We start from the raw sequence: 20,816 nt of genomic DNA, 5'->3' as shown, positions 1-20,816 counted from the left end.
AGCCAGAATCTGAGCAAGAGTTAATTGAACAGTCACAGGAGGCATCCCTAACCACTGGGGGATCATGGATTTTGCCATCCAGAATATCTCATGTGCTGTTACGCTTCCCTGTTCCATAATGGGTTTCACCATATCCTGGAAACAATGCTGTACCAGGTGTCAGGAGCAGGGGCTACTGGTCACACCCTGGTATCACTGCCCAGACTCCAGGCTGTCTTACTTGCTTCATGGGTCCCCTACTTGCCAACTCATACAGCTTGATGCTAGCAAACATGCATGCACTCACATATTTGTCCCGCAGGCACTCCACATTCGCAAGTTCCCCTTGAATACCAGCAGTCAGCACCACGCACACGGACTGCGACCGGCGGTCCTGCTCCAGCCACTGGCGCTAAGCCCTTCACTCACCTCACTAAGTCTGGTCCCTCCCAGTTGCTACTTTTTTGGGATACACCTCATTCCCACCCTGGTGGCTGGTGGCCAAGACCCCTACCTGCTACAGTAACTGACACCAAAGTCCAGGGGCACCTACAGCCCTGGTCTGACTCCTCCAGTAGCTGGCAAATCCACTCACACAGAATCACAGAATGTAAGGGGTTGAAAGGGACCTCTGTGGGTCACCTAGTCCAACCTCCCTGCCAAAGCAGGATCACCTAGAGCAGGCTGCACAGGACCTAGTCCAACCTCCCTGCCAAAGCAGGATCACCTAGAGCAGGCTGCACAGGACCTTGTCTAGGTGGGTCTTGAATATCTCCAGAGAGGGAGACTCCACAACCTCCCTGGGCAGCCTGTTCCAGGGCTCCGTCACCCTCAGATGGAAGAAGTTCTTCCTCATATTCAGACGGAACTTCCTGTGCTTCAATTTGTGCCCATTGTCCCTTGTCCTGTCACTGGGCACCACTGAAAAGAGTTTGGCCCCATCCTCCTGACACCCACCCTTCAGATATTTACAGGCATTTATAAGGTCCCCTCGCAGCCTTCTCTTCTTCAGGCTGAACAAGCCCAGCTCCCTCAGCCTTTCCTCATAGGACAGATGCTCCAGTCCCCTCACCATCCTCGTAGCCCTCCGCTGGACTCTCTCCAGTAGCTCTTCATCTTTCTTGAACTGGGGAGCCCAGAACTGGACAGAGTACTCCAGATGGGGCCTCACTAGGGCAGAGTAGAGGGGAAGGAGAACCTCCCTCGACCTGCTGTCCACACTCCTCTTGATGCACCCCAGGATCCCATTGGCCTTCTTGGCAGCCAGGGCACACTGCTGGCTCATGGTCAACCTGTCGTCCACCAGGACACCCAGGTCCCTCTCCGCAGAGCTGCTCTCCAACAGGCCTGCCTGTCTTGTTAAAGGGGGGTGAGGGGAGTCTGATAAGCGGCAAAAGGAAAGCCCTCTCGTTGAGTCAGGAGGTTCAGAGAAGACCTCCTTGCGTTCTAAATTCTCTCTCAGAGAGGAGTCTAGGTGCGTCTGGATCTACTCCTAGTCCCAGACTTGGTCAACGGTTTATGTCTAAAGGGTTAAGTGTGTAGCCACTTCTCAGATTCAACTTGCCTGTCAGAGCCCTTCCAATCAAAAGATCATCTATATATTGATATATAGTAAGGTCTGATGGAATAGGTATTCCAGTCAGTGTTTTAGCTAAAGCATTGTGAGGAATGGTGGGGGGAATGTTTATATCCCTGGGGTAGCCTGTTAAAGGTGTATTGTATCCCTTTCCAGCTAAAAGTAAATTGGGCCTTATCATGTTCCTGGAGTGGAACCATAAAAAACATATCTTTTACATCTAAAGTTGCCATCCATGTGTGAGATGCTCCCTGTATCTGAGTTACTAATTCTGCAATGCTCAGTACAGCTGCAGTTAAAGGTGCAGTGTTGGCATTTAATCGCCTGTAATCAATCGTGAGTCTCCACTGCCCGTTTGTTTTTTTTACTGGCCAGACAGGGGAATTATAGGGTGAGTGTGTACAAGTGATGATGCCTCGATTTTCTAAGTCTTTTACCACCCCGTCAATACCCGATTGCGCAGCTGCTGGTAAGGTGTACTGTTTTGTGTTTGCAATTTTTTATGGTGGTAAAGATATGGACATTTCTAATAAATTAATTTTTTTAGGCTCATTCTGTTTAATTTCTCGCCCAGCAAAACTCCAAACTGTAGCATCAGGGAGTTTCCACACTCTGCCATACAACAAATCAAATCCTAAAATATTCGTGTTAGCAGCACCAACCAATACTTCAGTGCAGGTTAATCTTTGTTCGCCAGGGAGCCACAGGGTAATTTTTGCTGTAGAGCATTTTGACGTGCGGAAACAAACTTTACAACTCACAGAGAGTTATAAAGCAGGTATGTTTATTGCAGCACCGGGTGCAAGGGGGATCGCTCCTCCTAACTTGCTGTTATGGTTTGGCTGCGGCCGGCAACAAAAGCGCCACGCGGCCGCCCCTCCCCCCTCCGCGGTGCGGAGGAGAATGGAAACAAACAGGCAGAAACTGGTGGGTCGGGATAAGGGCAGTTTAAAAGAACAGCAAACAAAGGGAACAGGAACAACAACGATACAGATAAGGGGAATACACAAAACAAACCAGCAGAACAGAGCCCGCAGAACAGAACTGCTCTCTCGGATCGGACCGCCGCTCTGCCCTCCGCAGCTGCGAGAGAATTCCCCCCCCAGCTCCCCCCCACCGGAACCCAGCATGACGGCACATGGCATGGAATACCCTGCTCTGCTTGGCCAGGTTGGGTCAGCCTGCCCGACTGTGTCCCTTCCTGGATTCCGATGAAAACCAACCCCGTCCTGTCCGAACCCAGGACATTATCCACCCCTTATTCCATACCATCTACAACATGCCCAGGTCCCCCATCATCGCTGTGCTCTGCTAGGTTTCATCAAAAAGTCCATCCTTCTTTAATCTGGACGATTCTTACTATGATACTACTGGTATAACATATAACAATTATAACAGTGATAACAGACAGTGACAGGGTTATTTAACAATTAACTTTATACAATTTATTTTATTGACTATTCTCACCCAAAATCAAATCCCCATGAGGTACACATCGGACTTCCCCATCCTTCCGCATTACCCACCAGGTACACCCAGGTCCTTGAGCAAAAGCAATCCCGCGGACGGGCTTGCCTTTGCCCGAGGCAGGACTAACCCAGACTGTCTTCCCTAACATGTTCCGCATGTGCACTACAGGGACTTTATCCCCTTCTACAGGGCGCTGAGGTTTTGATTGGGCAGGGCCAGCCCGGTTGGTGGATCCTCTGGTGTTAACCAACCAGGCGGCCTTTGCTAAATGAGTATCCCAGTTTTTGAAAGTCCCACCCCCCATTGCTCTCAAAGTGGTTTTTAGCAGCCCATTGTACCATTCAATTTTTCCAGAGGCTGGTGCATACGATACAGATAAGAGGAATACACAAAACAAACCAGCAGAACTTTATGGGGCCAAGCTCTTTTCAGTGGTGTCCAGTGACAGGACAAGGGGCAATGGGCACAAACTGAAGCACAGGAAGTTCCAGCTGAACATGAGGAAGAACTTCTTCCCTCTGAGGGTGACGGAGCACTGGAACAGGCTGCCCAGGGAGGTTGTGGAGTCTCCTTCTCTGGAGATATTCAAGACCCACCTGGACAAGTTCCTCTGCAGTCTGCTGTAGGTGACCCTGCTTCGGCAGGGGGGTTGGACTAGATGACCCTCAGAGGTCCCTTCCAACCCCTACCATTCTGTGATTCTGTGAAAAGTCCATATTCCAAAAATTTCGCGATTAACCCCTCCAATCCTTTTCAAGCCTCCCACTTAATAGGATATTGTTTTTGTCTTACCAGCTTGGATCCAGGTTTTAAGGTCACTTTTACTGGTTCTGCCAATTTGGACCGTCCCGGAACTTCATTTGCCCAAACCAAGGGGATTACTGCATTTTGCACCTCTTCTGGAATTTGTTCCTCCTTAAAAGAATCCTGTAACATAAACACTCTCGCCTCTATGGTTTTTGATTCTGGTATCAATAGTTCAATTTTCCCATTTTTAAAAGTTATTTGTGCCTCTAATTTCCATAATAAATCTCGTCCTAACAAAAGCAACGGACATTCAGGCATATATAGAAACTGGCGAGTTACCCACTGTTTTCCCAATTTAAATTTCAACAGCTCTAAGAAAGGTTAATTTTCTTTTTGCCCTGTCGCACCAACAACATCTACTGATTTATGACTACATTTCCCTTTACATGTGTTCAATACCGAATAAGTGGCCCCTGTATCTACTAAAAATTCCTCATTCCCTAGCTTTTCAGAGAGGGGCTTGGAGAGGAGCGGCCTCAGCCACCCCCCCCCCCCTTCTTCCCTGTGTCCTTCCTGAAACCAGGCTGAATCCCCCTGCCCCCCCCCCCCCCCCCCAGGAGAAGCAGAAGGACTGTCAGCCTCCAAATTTCGATCCTCCTGATCATCTCCCAATCTCCAGCGAGGTGCGAACATCAATTCAACATCATCCTCCTCAGGTCCATATTTTAAACATCCCTTGCCAACACTACAAGCAGCACAACATCTTTTCAAACCCTCTTTAGATTTCCCCTTCTTTAAGGCCATCACCATAGAACCTTGTGGATGTATCCCAGACTGCCTTTGCCATTCCGGATGATTTCTCAATGAGAAAAACAGATCTACATATGTCATCTCTTCTCATTTACCTTCCCTTTTACAAAACAACATTAATTGCAAGTGTTATAGCGCAGTGTCCTATTCTCTGGCCATCTCTCCCCACCATCCAGATTATACATTGGCCACCGATGATTGCTGTACTCAATCAATTGCTTCCGAGTCAAAGGATCACCCCCCAGATCTTTCCAATGTTTCAGAATACATCCCAAAGGTGTACCCCATGGGATGGGCTTTTTACTCGGAAATGTACTCATCTCCCAAACGACCAGTGGTTGTGATTGTGCACTATCACAGGCACTAGTCAGAGGGACCCCAACCCTTGTTGGAGCTCCCTCTGGGATCCCAGCCCCCTGCCGGAGATCCCAGTCTTGGAGACTTCAACCCCCCCCCACTGAAGACTCCCCCCTTGGGCCCCGCTCCACTGGCTTTCACCGAGCAGAGACTTTCCAACTGAGGTACCTTTTTAGCCCAACCCTGCGTGGCTTTCGTCGCGCCTTACGAGCAGGCTTCAGTGGGACTCTAACCCACCTCCTGTGGGAGTCCAACTCACATCCTACCGGGAGCTCCGTTACTTGTTAAAAGAATGCCCTAATTAATTTCCAGGGGACTTACTTGGAATCCTTTGGTCCAGGGATCAGAGGTTCTCCTCGAGAATCCCTCGATGCCGGCTGGAGGTCCCATGATCCCACGGATCCGTCGGTATTCACAAGCGGTGTCCCATCTGGGTCGCCAGAAACTGTCACCGACAATCTGGGAATAAAACCTCGTAACACCAATGCAGTGTTAAAAGGCAGGCATTCTTCATTGCAGCGTTGGATGCACAGGGGATAATTCCACCAAACATGCATACCTCATACCTTTTCCATGCAGTTTAAATAGATCAAAAATATACATATTTATTCTATTCATGCATACTCAGTATTATTATCCTTGGCAATTGGTGTAAACTTTTCTCACTTCTTACGTAAATTGTTGCGCAGACTCAGTCACCCTCTTCTATTGTTCCTTTTTGAGTAGGTGGTATTACCTGAGTAGGGGGTCTGTGAGTCGGTGGTCGCGATCTCCCCCTGCCGGAATTACCTTTTGCCCACTAGGCTCGCAAGCTTGGCAATCCTGGTCAGTTTCTTCAGTCCGTTTCACAGAACCGCACTCCATCATTTGTCTTGACAGAAACACAGTTACCTACTATGGTTAGCATTAATGGTTGCCTAGAGACTAGACCCTCCGTTCCCAGACCTAATGTCCAGGTGGGTAGGGCTGTACCAGGAACATAGCAACATTGTTCATGTTTGTGGTCAACTGATTCTATCACCCTGGTTACAGTTGCGATCTCCCCCTGCCGCCTTTACGTTTTTGCTAGTCACCCTCGATCTTTGTTAACTTCATGCTTCTTCGGCATTCATCCAGCTTTCGGTGCCTTCTGGGCTGGATGTTCCCCTTTTATCAGTCTGTTAGCTCCTCTTCAAGGGCATAATTTTTATTAAGGCATGCATTGTTCATACAAAGTAGTCAGGCCTAAATTAAACAATGTCACTAAAACCTAAGCATTCCTGCCCTATATCACTACAACCTAAGCATCGCTATGCTCTGAATATTTCTGTCTGATATCACTTTCCCCCTTTGAGACTATGAGACCTTCTCTCTTGTGTCTCATAGTCTCACTATTTCTTTTCATTAACATTATATAGTTACCCATGTTCATTCATATAATTAACCTTTTGATATAGCTCAAGGCAATACAAATTATGATAATGATGACTATGATTACGATTACAGTTTCGAGTAAATTTGCCAACCATCCAGTAAGGGAGAATCCAAGCGTGTGCAGCATTTTATTCAGCCATCCTATTTCCATAGTAGCCTTAAGGTCATGACTTGACTTTGCCACCTGTCTTATTTTGTCGAGCTGATCCTCTAAATGTTCAGCAATGTTTGGAATATGAACACAACAATCTTTATCATTTGAATTTAAATATCCACATGCTCTGTGTCCATGTAGCAATAACAAATCCAATGCCAGTCTGTTCTGTAGGGCCATTTTAGATATGTCTTGTAGCTGGATATTCAAATTCTGCAACCCTGTGTTTGTGGCATTTGCTAATAACTCTATTTGTCCTGTCACTCTGTATAGCCATGACCGATTTTGAAATGAGGTGATTTGGGGACTAAAGACTGCCTCTAGTATCCACCCTGCTTTTGTCCCTGTAGAGGGATGTCTCCAGGGATCTGCTTCATCTCTCTTTATTTTTCACCATAATTGGTGTCCTAAGGGTCTCTTTCTCCACAGAAAGGGCATAAAGTTAACATGACTCATGTATGTTGTCATTGTTTCCCTCCTAGAGGCAATTGTGTCATCCAGGTGCTATCATCACTGACCCATACTGTATGACCTGTAGGGGCTACTGTTTTTTATTGCAACTAATAGATTTGCTGTTGATTATTGTATCAGTCCAAGTATCACTGATGTAGGTAGAATAATTCCTACAGAGACATCCAAATTGCAGGGTCATGCAACTGGATCTAACTGTTGAATCCCATAATTGACTGTGGAACAATTGAAAACTCGGGTGCAGTTCCATCTAAAATATTCTGATTTCTTAACTCTTGTTGCTGTTATATTTGCCAATAGTTTAATATCTGGAATGTTTCTATCTTTTTTATTCAAATCTTCCCTCCCTAGTCTGCTCAATGCACCAAGGTGTGCTTTGCATATAACGCCACTCACCTTCTTCTGTGCCGGTCCATACCTGAGATAGGTCCATTCCCCAGGGATAACTTTCAGAAGGTTCGGGTCCACTTTCTCCTGGGTTAGATTTCCTCCCTTTTCCAAAGGGAGTATTCTGAGCCTCATTTACACTCCAGAAGATATCTATTATCCTTTTATTTGTCAGATTAAAAGCCCCTGCCCACTTTCCTAATCCTAGCACCTTTTCATCACTTTCTTTCAGAGTCAGAATTCCTGCTCCATTATCTATCACGGCCCCAAAACTTTGGTTTAGATCTAAACTTAAGATTCCCCATTCTAAGGGGCTAGCCACTGTTTTTGGCAATGGTAGTCAGGCGGTCACACTGCTCGTTCTGGATTCTCCTGAATGACTGGATAAACTATAAGATTAAATTTCCTTTACAGACAACAGATACTGAACATATGATTATAATACAATTCTCATTTTGTCAGAGTTAGATTAATAATGATTTTCGGAGGTTTTATAATTTTTCTTGTGTGAGAAAAGTTTTGTTCTATACATAAACAACAAAACAATAGGTAACAAAATTATTAATACTAAACACAAAAACAATTGGCCTCAGGTTACTCAATTTTTACTTATGCCAGTCCTGTTTACCAGTTACAGTTCATCGAAGGTCTCTGGTCAATCGAAGTTTAAATTCTTCAGTTGGTGTAGAGGTCCATTTATCTTGGTTAGGCTTTTTTTTTTACCTGTGTATAATGAATCCAGGAATCAATTCCCTCTACCTTGACTGCAGTATAAGTCTTTAATAACATGGTATAGGGTCCTTTCCACTTCTCTTTCAACAGTTTGTCTTTCCAGGTCCATACATAAACAGTGTCCCCTGGTTGAAATGGGTGAGCTGGTGCATCAAAGGGAAGAGAAACCTTTTGATTTAGGTACCTATGTAGTGAAGAAAAAGTCTGCGAAAGACAAGTCAAATATTTTTTAATTGCAGCCTGTCCTTTCATATGCATTTGGTCTCCCTTAATATTTAAAAGATTTGTGTGATATGCTTTCCCCTTTACGATCTCAAAGGGTCTTACTCCTTCCTTGACCTTAGGGGTTATTCGAATTCGCAAAAGAGCTAAGGGTAAGGCTTCTGTCCACTTAAGGTGGGCTTCCTGACAAAGTATAGAGACTTGTCTCTTGAGAGCCTGATTCATTCTTTCTACTTTCCCACTAGATTGTGGCCTCCAGGGGGTAGGTAGATTTCACTTATGTTGGAGAAACCTCAACACTCCCTGAACTACTTCTGAAATAAAATGAGGTCCATTGTCAGAGGATAAACCTGGATCCTGAACCAGAGGATAATTTCTTTTAATTAATAAAATTTTAACCACTTCCCTAGCCCTATTGTTGGGACAAGGGAAAGCCTCAGACCACCCAGAAAATGTATGTACTAGAACAAGTAGATATTTATATTGTCTGCATTTTGTTAACTCCGAGAAATCTATTTGCCATTACTCCCCAGGGGCTATTCCCCTTTTTCCTTCACCCATTGGTGGCTTTCTTTGGATCTTAGGGCTATTTGCACAGCGGATCTGGCATTTCCTTACTACTGCGTCCACACTTGATTGCATTTTTGGCCCTACAGCATATCATCGGATGTTTGCTACTACTGCATCTGCCCCCATATGAGTTTCTTGATAAGTCTTTTTGTTAATTCCTTCATTAGTGGGGTTGTGACTATTGTTTGTCCAGTATCAGTTGTCCACCATCCATCCTTGGTTTTAGTACAATTTAGAAGTTTTGTTAATCGATTGTCCTTTTCCGAATATGTTGGAGGCTCCAGTAAAATTCTTCCAGCTGGAGTTAAAGCCCCCACCAAAGACTCTGTCAAAGCTGCCCTTTTTGTTGTCTCGTCAGCTTTCTGATTTCCACTAACGATATCTGTTTGTCTTTTCTGATTGTCTTTACAGCGCATTACAGACACTTCCTTTGGCTTGAGAATGGCCTGTAATAAATTTAAATTGCTTTCCTATGTTTAACTGGAGTTCCTTGGGAGGATAACAGTCCTCTTTCTTTCCGTATGTCTCCATGGGCGTGTATCGCTCCGAAGGCATACTTTGAGTCCGTACATATGTTTACTCTCATTTTCAGAGAATTCCAGCACTCTGGTTAGTGCAACGATTTCAGCTTTCTGTGCCAATGTATTAACAGGTAACGGTTTAGCTTCTATTTCTCTATTCATCATCGCTACAGTATATCCAGCTTTTCGTTCTCTGTTACCCACAAAGCTGCTGCCATCAGTGAACAACTCCCAATCTGGCTTTTCCAAAGGTGTATCTTTCAAATCTGGTCAGCTGGAATACACCTGTTCTATAACCTGTAAACAGTCATGTTCTAGTTCAAATTTTCTTTCACCCTGTGCAGTTTTAAAACCCATATACTCCACAGTTGTTTGCACAAACTGGGCTTTCTTTTGTGATACTCTGTATCCAGCAAGTCCCAAGAAATTCAACAGATCAATGGTGGTTCTTTTGCATTCTTGTTCTGAAGTGGTCCTTATTAATACATTATTTGCATACTGTAGCAAAGTAACAGAGGGATGTTTACCTTGCCAGTCTTCTAATTCTTTGGCAAGTACATTACCAGACAAGGTAGGGCTGTTCTTAAGTCCCTGGGGTAGCACGGTGCAGCAGAGTTGGACTTTCCCATTCGAACGTGAACAATTTCTGGCTTTCTTCTTCCAGAGGTATACAAAAGAAAGCACCCTTCAGGTCCAGTACTGTAAAACAAACATTATTCTCAGATACTGATGACAATAAAGTATATGGATTAGGAACTACTGGATGCACATCAACTGATGTCAGGTTAATTTCTCTTACATCCTGTAATCCTGAGTGTGGGGCTTTCTGACTGGCAGAATCGGAGTATTATATTCAGATTGACATTCTGTTAATAGTCCATACTGTGTGAAGTCATTTATCAACAGCTCCAAACCTATTCTGGCTTCCAATCTAATAGTATACTGTCTCCTTCTTACCCGCTGTGCTCCGGGTTTCAATTCAGTTTTTACCAGTACAGCATTTTTCACTCTTCCTGGTCTCTTGGTTGCCCATACTGTAGGTATCATAGCATCCAGGATCCCCTCAAGGATGTTGATATCTTCCTATTTTTTCATAGTCAATAAACAAAGTTGTGCTTTCCAGGCAGTTTCTTTTGGTAGATATAACTCTATCGATTTATCAGAAAAGGTTATTTGTGCTCTTAATTTACAAAGTAAATATTGCCCTAAAAGAGGAATGGGGCACACTGGCATATAGAGAAACTCATGAGATACCATTTCACCTCTAATTTTACATTCCATCAGTTTCAGAGCTTGCTTTCCCGTGACCCCAACAATAGGATGTATGTATATTACTTAAAGGTCCCTTACAACTAGTGACTACAGAATGGGTGACCTCCTGTGTCTATCAGAAAATCTATAATTTCATTCCCTGAACTGGAACCAGGGGATCGGCTGGGGAATTTTAATGTTCTCCCATGGTCCCTGTCAGCCTGAATCTGAAATTCCCAACATAATCAGATCAGCCTCCTGTATAGACCCCCCCTTGGGTAATCAATTTCTTCTTTGGTCATTAATTTTTCCAATGCCCTTCCTCCCTACAGTATGCACACTGATTTAATGCTAATGGGTGATTTACAACAGGCATAGACCCAGGGTTCCAGCCCCGGCCTCTGCCTCTTGCTAAGTTTCCCGCAATTGCTGTGGCTAGCAATGGAGCCTGCAGCTTTCTATCTTTTAATTTCTCCTTTTGTTTTTCCTTTTCTGTGTTTCATCCCAATTAAGCTATTTCTGTCAGTTGACATGTAGACATTCCTCCCACTCCATCCACTTCTTTTTGCATATTCTTTCTCCTGCTCATCCTCTGCACAACATACAGATACTTGTTTGTTTGTGGTTTTTCTCTCTCCTAGTTTTTTTTTTTCCCCCAACACAGAAATACCAAATTTATCCAGGAGGTGCCTTCTAGACACAAACTGCACAACTTTCCTACCAAAGGTCTAAACTGAAAGAAAACTCTCCTGCAAATCTTTAAAGCCTAGCTCTGTTACTGTACACAGAGTACAAACACCACAGACTACCAATTCCCTCCTCCTCACAACAAGCAGCAAGAGAACAAAACTGAAGTTTACTCTTAGGAGAAAACAAAAAACACACCTGTGTGGTTTAGATTCCTTGGACCAGACCACAAAAGTAAAGACAGATTAATTATAAAATTCCTGCAGCAGCGATGAACAGTAACTTACTCGATATACTCTTATCATGCTTTACCTTCCCTGGCTTAACTAAATCTAAACAGCTGAAGAGACAGAATCTAAGCAATCTTAGAAGCAGGCTGCCACTGCTGACATATGTCTTTGTATATCCCTTCAATACATGGCATCAACACATCTCCTTCTCATTTTCACTTTTTCTGAACGCTTGGATTTCTATATAAAGTCACAAAAGCATCAACATTTTCCAAATCAGCAACAAAACAACATCAACTGCAATACAGTATTAAACTGCAACAATCCATTTTCCGGCCATTGTACCCCATCACCCAATTCATAGTTTGGCCACCATTGCATGTAATATCTTTTCATTTTACCACATTTCTTTTGGATATCTGGTTTTTTATACAGAGTCATAAAGGCATCAACATATGGCAACTCATCTCATTTTTCCATTCTGTGACAAAATAGCATTAATTGTAATATAGTACTACATTTTAAGGATCCATTTTCAGGCCATCTTTCACCATCCTCCAATTCATATTGTAGCCACCATTGATTACAATACCCTTTTAATTTATCTCTAGTCAGAGGGTCCCCTCCGAATTTAATGTTTTAGGATGCATCCCAAGGGAGAGCAAAGGGGAGTCTCGTGAGAAGTAGCACTGCCCAAATTGGTACCGATTCCAACATTTCTTACACAAACCAATGTCTCTTACACAAACCAATGTCTCTTACACACAAAACAGAACGAGGGACGTCTCCCGTCATTAAACAACATGTAAGAAACAAATCAAAATGAGGGATGTCTTCCATCTTTAAGCAACGTGTAAGAAACAAAGCAACTATGCTACTGCTGCATATCTTTCTGAATACAACTTATACAGAGCCCAAATGGGACAAAAATATAACCAAATGCCTGCTACTCCCCAAAAGACTATTCCCTTTTCTCTTACTTATTTAACAGAAAATACCTCTTTCCATTAACGTTGCACCGTTGTGTCGCTTACCACCCGACTGCAGGAGAGGGGCTGATGGAGTCCCCGATCAACAGGTCGGTGTGTGCTGGAGTCCAGTCAGGCCGCTTCTCCCCATCGGGTATGGCAAGATGATCCAGCCAAGGCTGTCAGTGTAGTCCCATCTGGGTCACCAAAACTGTTGTCCCAAAAGTGGGATCATTTACCCGGTGTGCAGTAAGCCAATATACACACAGAGCAGAGGTATTGTCTTTATTGCATATTTGCACAGCTGTGGGTGCTAGGTGATGGTTCCGCAAAGCTAGCGCACTGCTTAGCAGAGTCACAAGGACTATATACTCTTACAAAAACAAAGAAATTACTCATTACATTCTGATTGGTTCAGCGTGTTATACCCTTATCTTAGGGGTATACTCCTTCCTTCCTTAACTACGCATGCCCACACACTGGGGGGGTGCAGTCTTTTTGGTTCTGAATTGAGTCGGTGGTCGCGATCTCCCCCTGCCGCCTTTACCTTTTTCCTAGTTAACTTCATGCTTCTTCGGCATTCATCCAACTTTCGGTGCCTTCTGGGATGAATGTTCCCCTTTTATCAGTCTATTAGCTCCTCTTCAAGGGCGCAATTGTTCATAAGGCATGCATTGTTTATACAAAGTAGTCAGGCCTAAATTAAACAATGTCACTAAAACCTAAGCATTTCTGCCCTGTATCATTACAACCTAAGCATCGCTATGCTCTGAATATTTCTGTCCGATATTATGACAAGTCCTTTTTATACCCTTTTCTGTCTACTCCCGTTTTGTTCCTCCCTGCTCCCCCTTCACCTGCACATTCCCTCATCTGTTTGCACAGTTCCACTGACCTCCCTTCCAACATCCTGGAGCCTCAGGTTTGCATCCTTATCAGTTGCAAAGTCCCAGTTTGCCTGTGGTTTCTTGATAGTTCATCAATCAGTCTGACTGACCAGGTTTGTTTCCTATCTTTGTGTCCATTATGTTTGCCTGTCAGGTTTGTGTCTCCCTTTTCCTTATTTGACAAGGTCCTTGGTCAGATAATCTTAATGGAATAAATATTCCCACACTCCATATATCCTTACCAATTAGTGTGACTGACCTGGTTTGCTTCTCATCACTGCCTCCCTTTATGTTTGTTGGTCAGGTTTGTATCTCTGTATATTTTCTTGTTTATGGCTTCCCCCTTTTTCTTAATATCCCCTTTTGCATTGAAAAGGCCCTTGACCAGATACCCTTAAAGGAACAGATTCTCTTTCCTTCCACATACTGTTACAATACTCGCACTCACATAGATATGAACACCACAGACAACCTGATGCTGTGTGTCATCTCCAGTTGATCAAGATAGTCAGTCCATCCAACAGCTGGCCCTGGTAAAGTTGAAAACCTTAAATTATACCCCTATATACTTTAAAATGCAGTTAAATAGGTTGCTATAGAATGCTATCAATAACAAATATCATTACTTCAGTATCCTTTCTGCATTTCAACATCAGAATGAAAAATAATCCTAGATTTCATGGGGTTTTCTAGTGCCATAATAGCATAATAGTGTAACGGTAGATCTTGGTCCCCATGTCTTGTATCAATAGCTTACTTCCAGGCTGTAATTATATAATTACAGGTAATAGACTTGGAATGAGCTTTGATGGGTTTTTAAAAGTGATGGCAATGATACACAGACAGACAATATGAGTTCCTCTTCTAATTTCAAATTTTACCTTGCAGTTTACTTGACAATAAAAAAAATCCTTAGAAGCATAATTTGTGCGTTTGCTACAACCATGTGAATCCTCCATTTTTTTCATAGCATTAAAAGTGTCTTTTGCGTTTTTTGCTTGGTCGGTTTTTTCTTTGGTTTTTTTTGGTTGGTTTTTTTTTTTTTTTTTTGCTTATGACTTGTCAGACACCCTTCAGTTTATTTTTCTTCTCTGAGGAGTTGTGTTTGTGACTGCCTTTGGCATCTCTGCTTCAGTCTGATTGCTAGTTTTCCATTAGCTTTCTTGTGTAAGTAACTTATCAAGAAATGTCTTATGTTGCATTACCATTTACTCATTCCTGTTGTACTCTTTTTAGAAATCCATTAGTTTAATTGATATTACCCTAGTTAAAATTCTGATCGAGATCATACAAGCTTCAGTGAAAATCTAGGTATCTTAAAACATTGCATAAACAACTGTTTCCTCATAGGTGGTTCTACATTTTGTGGTATTGCATCACTGTGTTTGATGGGTAAACTGGAGGAAGTTTTTTCAGAAAAAGAACTGAACAGGATAAGAAGGTGGTGTATAATGAGACAACAGAATGGCTACCATGGACGACCCAACAAACCTGTAGACACCTGCTATTCCTTTTGGGTGGGAGCAACTTTGAAGGTAGTGTACAGAAAACCTACAGGATAGTGATTGACTTGTTCTGATTTCTTTAACCATCTTGTTTTACTTGGAAGAATTACGTTTGGTGCAAGTACAAGAATATGCAAAGATCCCTATAAAGGTTTTTCATCTTGAAAAAAATGCAGGATAAGGAGGTTTAACAGATTAGTGCTGTATTGCACTACTTATCCATGTAAATAGACATTATATTTTAATATTTAAAAGCATACTCAAATTTAGTATACTACTGCAACATTATAACTTCTTTTCAGCTCTTGAACATATTCCAATATACAAATTTTGAGAGAAACCGAAATTACATACTGTCAACTCAAGATCGTCTTATTGGTGGATTTGCCAAGTGGCCAGATAGCCATCCAGGTAAATTCTCAAAATCATGGTGAGTGTCTTTTAAGCTACAAATATATTCCAGCAGTCAAACATCTGAGAGGCATGAGAGGATTGTTTTCCTCCAGTCTTCTTCATATAATGGAAAGAAATAAACCTTAAAATATGTGATTTTCATGATTTAGAGGCAAAGGGTTACAGTTTTTCCTTGTTCAGCATCAGAGCAAGTGAGCTGCTGTTATTTGGACCATCACCAAAACAGTATCACTGTCTGTTTAGAGCTGGACAAGCTTTTCCATATGTGTTTAACCATTCTAATTATAAATCATACTGTGCAGTGGGTATCTTTTAAAGGGTCTGAGTAAAATATTTCAGAATGTTTATTATTTCCTTAAGAAATTAATCCTTTGATCTTATTAAAAAATTTTGATATATTTAAAAATACTCAACTCAAAGTCTAGATAGTTACGTATTACGATTTACAGATTGTAATTACATATAGAAATTACACATCGTATATCTGAAATAGTTATTAGTTGCATTTTGGAAGTGGAAACTGATAATTTGAAAAGATGCTACAGTTCAAAGGAGATACTGTAAAGATATGAAAACAAACTTTGTGCCAGTAGTAATGTTCAGTGGCATTTTGTACAGAGAAGATAAGCAGTCCGTAAACTCACCAAACAAGATATAAACATAGTTATAATAAAGGAGGAGACTCTTCAGAATCTGCACAGAGATATTTCAGCATGGCATCATTTCGTTTAGAAGAACAGTTGACAGTTTGTCAGGGTAGACCCACACTGATAATATAGTTTGTGTTATTATTAGTGTTATTAGTAAAGCTGTTTTTATATTCAGTTTGTAAGTCTCTCTCCCTTTTCCTCCTTTTTCCCTTCCTCTGGTGGGAGGACGGGGTTAACAGAGAGCATCTGCCACTCAGTTTATTGCAGCCCTGCTCTAAACGGTGACAAAGGGAGAGACTTTCAAACTGGAAATGAAAACAGCTTTACTAATAAAACTAATAATATTAATAATAAGAGAAATAATGCAAAATATACAAAACCGATACTGAGTTAGACTGAGTTGGGTGCCGTGGGCGCTGGCGTCCCACCAGCAGCTGCCAGGCAGGCACCAGGAAGTCCCAGAGTGGCCTCAGCAGTTTATCCTGGAACTGGATCCAGGAATGTACGGATCAGAATCTGGATCAGGATCGCAGGCAGGACAACAAGCAGGGTCTTCTTCAGAAGCCGGCCATGGATGAAGAGAACAAGACCCTCGTGATCTCCCAGCTTTAACCTGAGTATGACATGCATGGCATGGAATACCTCGTTGGTCAATATCAGGTCACCTGTTCTGTCCACCCCTCCCTGCAAGTATGACCCTTTATGACTCCTCACTTGCGGGACCTAAGAGGTCTATCGGTGACCTTGGCTGCTGTTGTAATAATTATAAGCATTTTTCTGCCTTCCATTCCTACCGTTAGCTCAGTGTAACTATAAACATCAGGTGTTATCGGCTTTGGAGCGGACACTGTCTGTAAAATATGCAGCCAGCTTCAGAAAAATGCAGTTACTTAGAAGAACTTAGCTGTAAGGAAGATTTGCTAAAAGAGAATCGGTTCCGTTTTAACCAAAACCAGTACAAATACTAAGGATTAACTAGATTGTTGCTTTATGAATGTACAGAAGTTTTGCTGGTATGCCAGATTTTTTTCTAGCTCCGCCAATTTATAGAATATGTCTTATAAGATTGCATATCTTCAAGGAAAAGCTTGTTTAGTATTTCCTTTGGTACTGTTGAATTTTAATGGTGTAGGATTTTTACAGAAAAAACAAATCAGTTCATACTTTTGTGATAGGTGGGTTTGTTGCAGCGTTTTTTTCCTCAGACAGGTGGTGATTTAAGTCTGTGTTCATGTTTTGAAGAAAAATTGTAAAAAAGTTAATGCAAATCTAAGCTGAAAAACAACTTCAAATGCAGCATCATTTTATTTTTATGGATCTGTAGTTTCAGTGCCGTGTATACACAGCTAAGCTTCCTACAAGATCAGTCTACCATTTGAAAGCCAAGCTGTCTTTCTGAATGCAGTAAAGATTTCCCACTTTATTAGTGTGAAGTGTCTGTGCAGCTCCATTGTTTTCAGAATCCTACTGATGCTTAAATGCACACAGTCCTCTTGACTTCCGTGTAAATGCAAAATGTGAATGTAACGAGACTGATATGGGTCATCTCACAAATGAATTAATAGTTCTGTTGAGGTCAAATAAGGACAGAAATTATTCATTCTTCTTGAAGCATTTAGCTTTTGTAAAGCTAAGAATAGTGGCCTCGGTTTTGTTGCAAAACTCAGATGTGACAGAATATGCCAGGGAAAGGTTGCAAAACAAACATATGCAATTTTTTCATAGGTGCTTTCTAAAATACATTCAGAATTTGAACTTCTGTAGCTCCTACTTTACACAAAAAGCTATGTTTAAACATTACATGGACTACCAAAATTGCAAGCAACTTTTCACAACTGATGATTCTGGAAAATATTATTTTGTAGTCCTGATGTTCCCATGCTAACAGATGTGAATACGTTGTTGGTTTCAGAGGTAGCAGTGTTTCTTGATTTAAAATAGTGTTTGGACCAGTGTGCTTGTTGAGCAGTGATCTTAGAAAACTATTTCTTGCCTTTGAAAATCAATCTGAAAAGTCAGAAGTCTTTTAAATGCTAGCAATCCTCTGAAATCATGAGCATACCACAGTGAATCGCAAAAAGACTATTGTAGTCTCTACAGGTAAACATCCATATAGGGTTGTCAAACGCAAGAAAGACTATCAGAATTTTCCTGATAAAAAGAAGTTAGATCTGCTATCTTATGTTAATGCTACTTATTACAAATATTAAAACCCCAGTCATTAGGGTTCTACAGAGCTGGGGATTTTGTTAGAACACATACCTAAATCGGTCATTCATTTTTTTTCTAGATTGGAGCATAAATCATGATACAATTTAAATAAATTTAAATAAATTTCTCTTAAACTACTAGATGTACTGCTGATGTATATCACTTGATAGCTTTCAATGATATACAATACAAAAGAATTGGAAATATGTGAATTACAGGTGATGCAAAAGAGATTAAAAGATCTAATATGATAAAAAGAGAGGGAGAGGATGAAAATGAGCATGCACATTTTCTGTATGTAAAACACTGAAGTGAGATTTGCACTAATGAAAGTATAAATCCACCTTGTATTTTTTTTTTAAGACAGCTGCTCAGTAGTTGTGAGATTGTGTACTGACATGTATTTGTGAGTTGTTCACGAAACAAAACATTTGGACCTATGTTTTTCAGCATTGAAAAGCCTTGCATTTTTTATAGCTTTAAAGAGAGGAGTACACAGGCTGCATAGGTGTGTTATGACTACAATGGAGTTGTGTATTAAGTTGATAAGGATTTGCACAAGTGTAGAATCTTGTGGTTAAACTCACCAAGTATCTCTATATAGGTAATTAGGTTTGTATATGGATTTTAGTGAGTATCAATGCAGCTTTCCAGAGGAGTTAATGTACTATATTTCCTGAAGTTGAGCTTTCCTTCCCTGACATACTTTCTGCAAGGTCAATAGGGACTATATCTACCGAATGTGTTTTTGTCTGTGTGTTAATGCTGATGAGCAGAAGCCATCAGAGAAGGTATCTGGCTAGCAAGACTCTAGCCGTATAACTTCTTGTAATATCATTTTAGTCAGACATGAAATTAGTGATACCTCCAAAAGATTACCAAGTGTTGAGAATTTGGAAGGGACACATTAAGGTCACATCCTCTTTCCATCATTATTGTTTTGGGATTATTGCTGCCCAGAGGGGGCAGGCTCACGCCTCTTCCCCCTAGTTTCCTTAAGTACAGCTGCATGTACTTTCCCCTTTTTGCACTAGATTTGATGTATATTGAACACATCTGCAAACCAGTTTAATTTGCTAAAATGTCAGAAAGCTGTCCAATTTTTCCTGCTCAGGTTCTTCCATGTTTTCTGAATTACTTTAAGTCATGGAGGGTGTTGAGCAAGTTCTAGTGCTGGTATAAGATAGGAAGCAGGAGAGCTGTGGGATGGGGAAATAAGAGCATCTCATCTCTGCTGATCAAGCTACTTCATGAATTCCTATCCTTAGGATATTTTCTCTGGAAGGGAGGACATTAGGGAAAGTAATGATTTTTTCATACTTCTAAATCTTGCTGTTTGGCTAGTGGTGCTAATTTTGGTGTTTCAATAGTCAGCTGTCCATTAAGTAGCCAGCTATCCACCTGACCTTTCATTTGCAAAAAATTCCTTCACATTGGGGGGGGGGGGGAAGATTTACTCTGTTGAAGGAAATGTATTTACAGCTGCGCAAATGATTTTGCTATTTGGCCTGAGAATTCAGAAGAAATTAAGTAGTGGGCAAGAACTGTTATAAAATAAAACAGACTCTAGTCTTAGAGATTGCACATAATCATTTCATGCTGGAGGGTTTGGGCAGAAATTCTTTTCTTGTTTCAAATCCTAAGTTTAAAATGTAGCATCTGTTTGTTTTCCTTGGTTGTAATTATTCAGGGGTTTTGGAATCCAGGAACAGTTGGCTGTTGCAGCCTGACAGAAACATAATTTTCATTTTCTGTCCTGCTTTCAGATGTTTTACATGCCTACTTTGGGATTTGTGGCTTGTCGTTAATTGGAGAAACTGGTATTTGCAAAGTTCACCCTGCCCTGAATATAAGCACAAGAACCTCAGAGCACCTTCACCACCTCCATCAGATCTGGAAAACAAGGACTCTAAACAGTGTTTAGATGACACACACATCTCTACATGAATGATTTAGACTTGATTGTAGTTCTGATAGCATAATTGTATCCCAAGGTTAAAAGCCATGTATAACCAGTGTGCTCTTTTAAGTGCTGAAATCATACAATCAGATCTGTGTTGCTGGCATAATTTTGATAGGTAACTACCTCCAGACAGTTATTCTGCACTGGGGAAAAAGGAAATATTTTTAATATCTTGAAGTTTGTCACCACAGATGGTAAATAGATCTTCAAATGGCTTTACTTCTAAGAAATACGTTGAGGCAACTGAATTTATTTTTTATTTCTAAAATTCATGCATACTGTGTCAAAATATATAATGGGAAAGTATTTTGAAAATCTGTTTATATATCATACAGTATAGCACAGAACCTTGAGATTCTTTATAACCTTAATGTTTGACATATTTTTAGGTAAAGAATCTCCCATATTAAGTCCCAGTTAAAAGTTACCTTTTATCATCTACTTTCAGATTCCATAAACTTTGTGGGTTTTTTTTTAAAGTAGATACAAATAAAATTATTTTATTCAATATACTGGGCTTTTAAAGTTGTGTGGCCTTACTAAATGGATTTCATAATTCTGCTGAGTAGCTTCTACACAGATGCAGTGAATCATTATCCAGACACAGTGTTTTGGACTGAAATATTCTCTTCATGGTATAT

General features: G+C 41.3%; 1 protein-coding gene across 1 annotated transcript in view; it reads left to right on the top strand.

The window, feature by feature from the left end:
- Window positions 1-20,597, top strand: part of LOC142365652 (geranylgeranyl transferase type-1 subunit beta-like) — an 84,581-nt gene extending 63,984 nt beyond the window's left edge. The window contains 4 exon segments of the mRNA XM_075446662.1: window positions 14,783-14,967; window positions 15,240-15,348; window positions 19,979-20,110; window positions 20,113-20,597. Coding sequence (XP_075302777.1) covers window positions 14,783-14,967; window positions 15,240-15,348; window positions 19,979-20,110; window positions 20,113-20,159 — 473 coding nt within the window. The 3' untranslated portion in view covers window positions 20,160-20,597.
- Window positions 20,598-20,816: the final 219 nt, after the last annotated feature.

Source organism: Opisthocomus hoazin, chromosome W (assembly GCF_030867145.1).
Source record: "Opisthocomus hoazin isolate bOpiHoa1 chromosome W, bOpiHoa1.hap1, whole genome shotgun sequence".
In the NCBI taxonomy this organism is placed as follows: domain Eukaryota; kingdom Metazoa; phylum Chordata; class Aves; order Opisthocomiformes; family Opisthocomidae; genus Opisthocomus; species Opisthocomus hoazin.
Note: the sequence above shows the minus strand (reverse complement) of the source record. Positions and strands in the feature narration are given on the sequence as shown.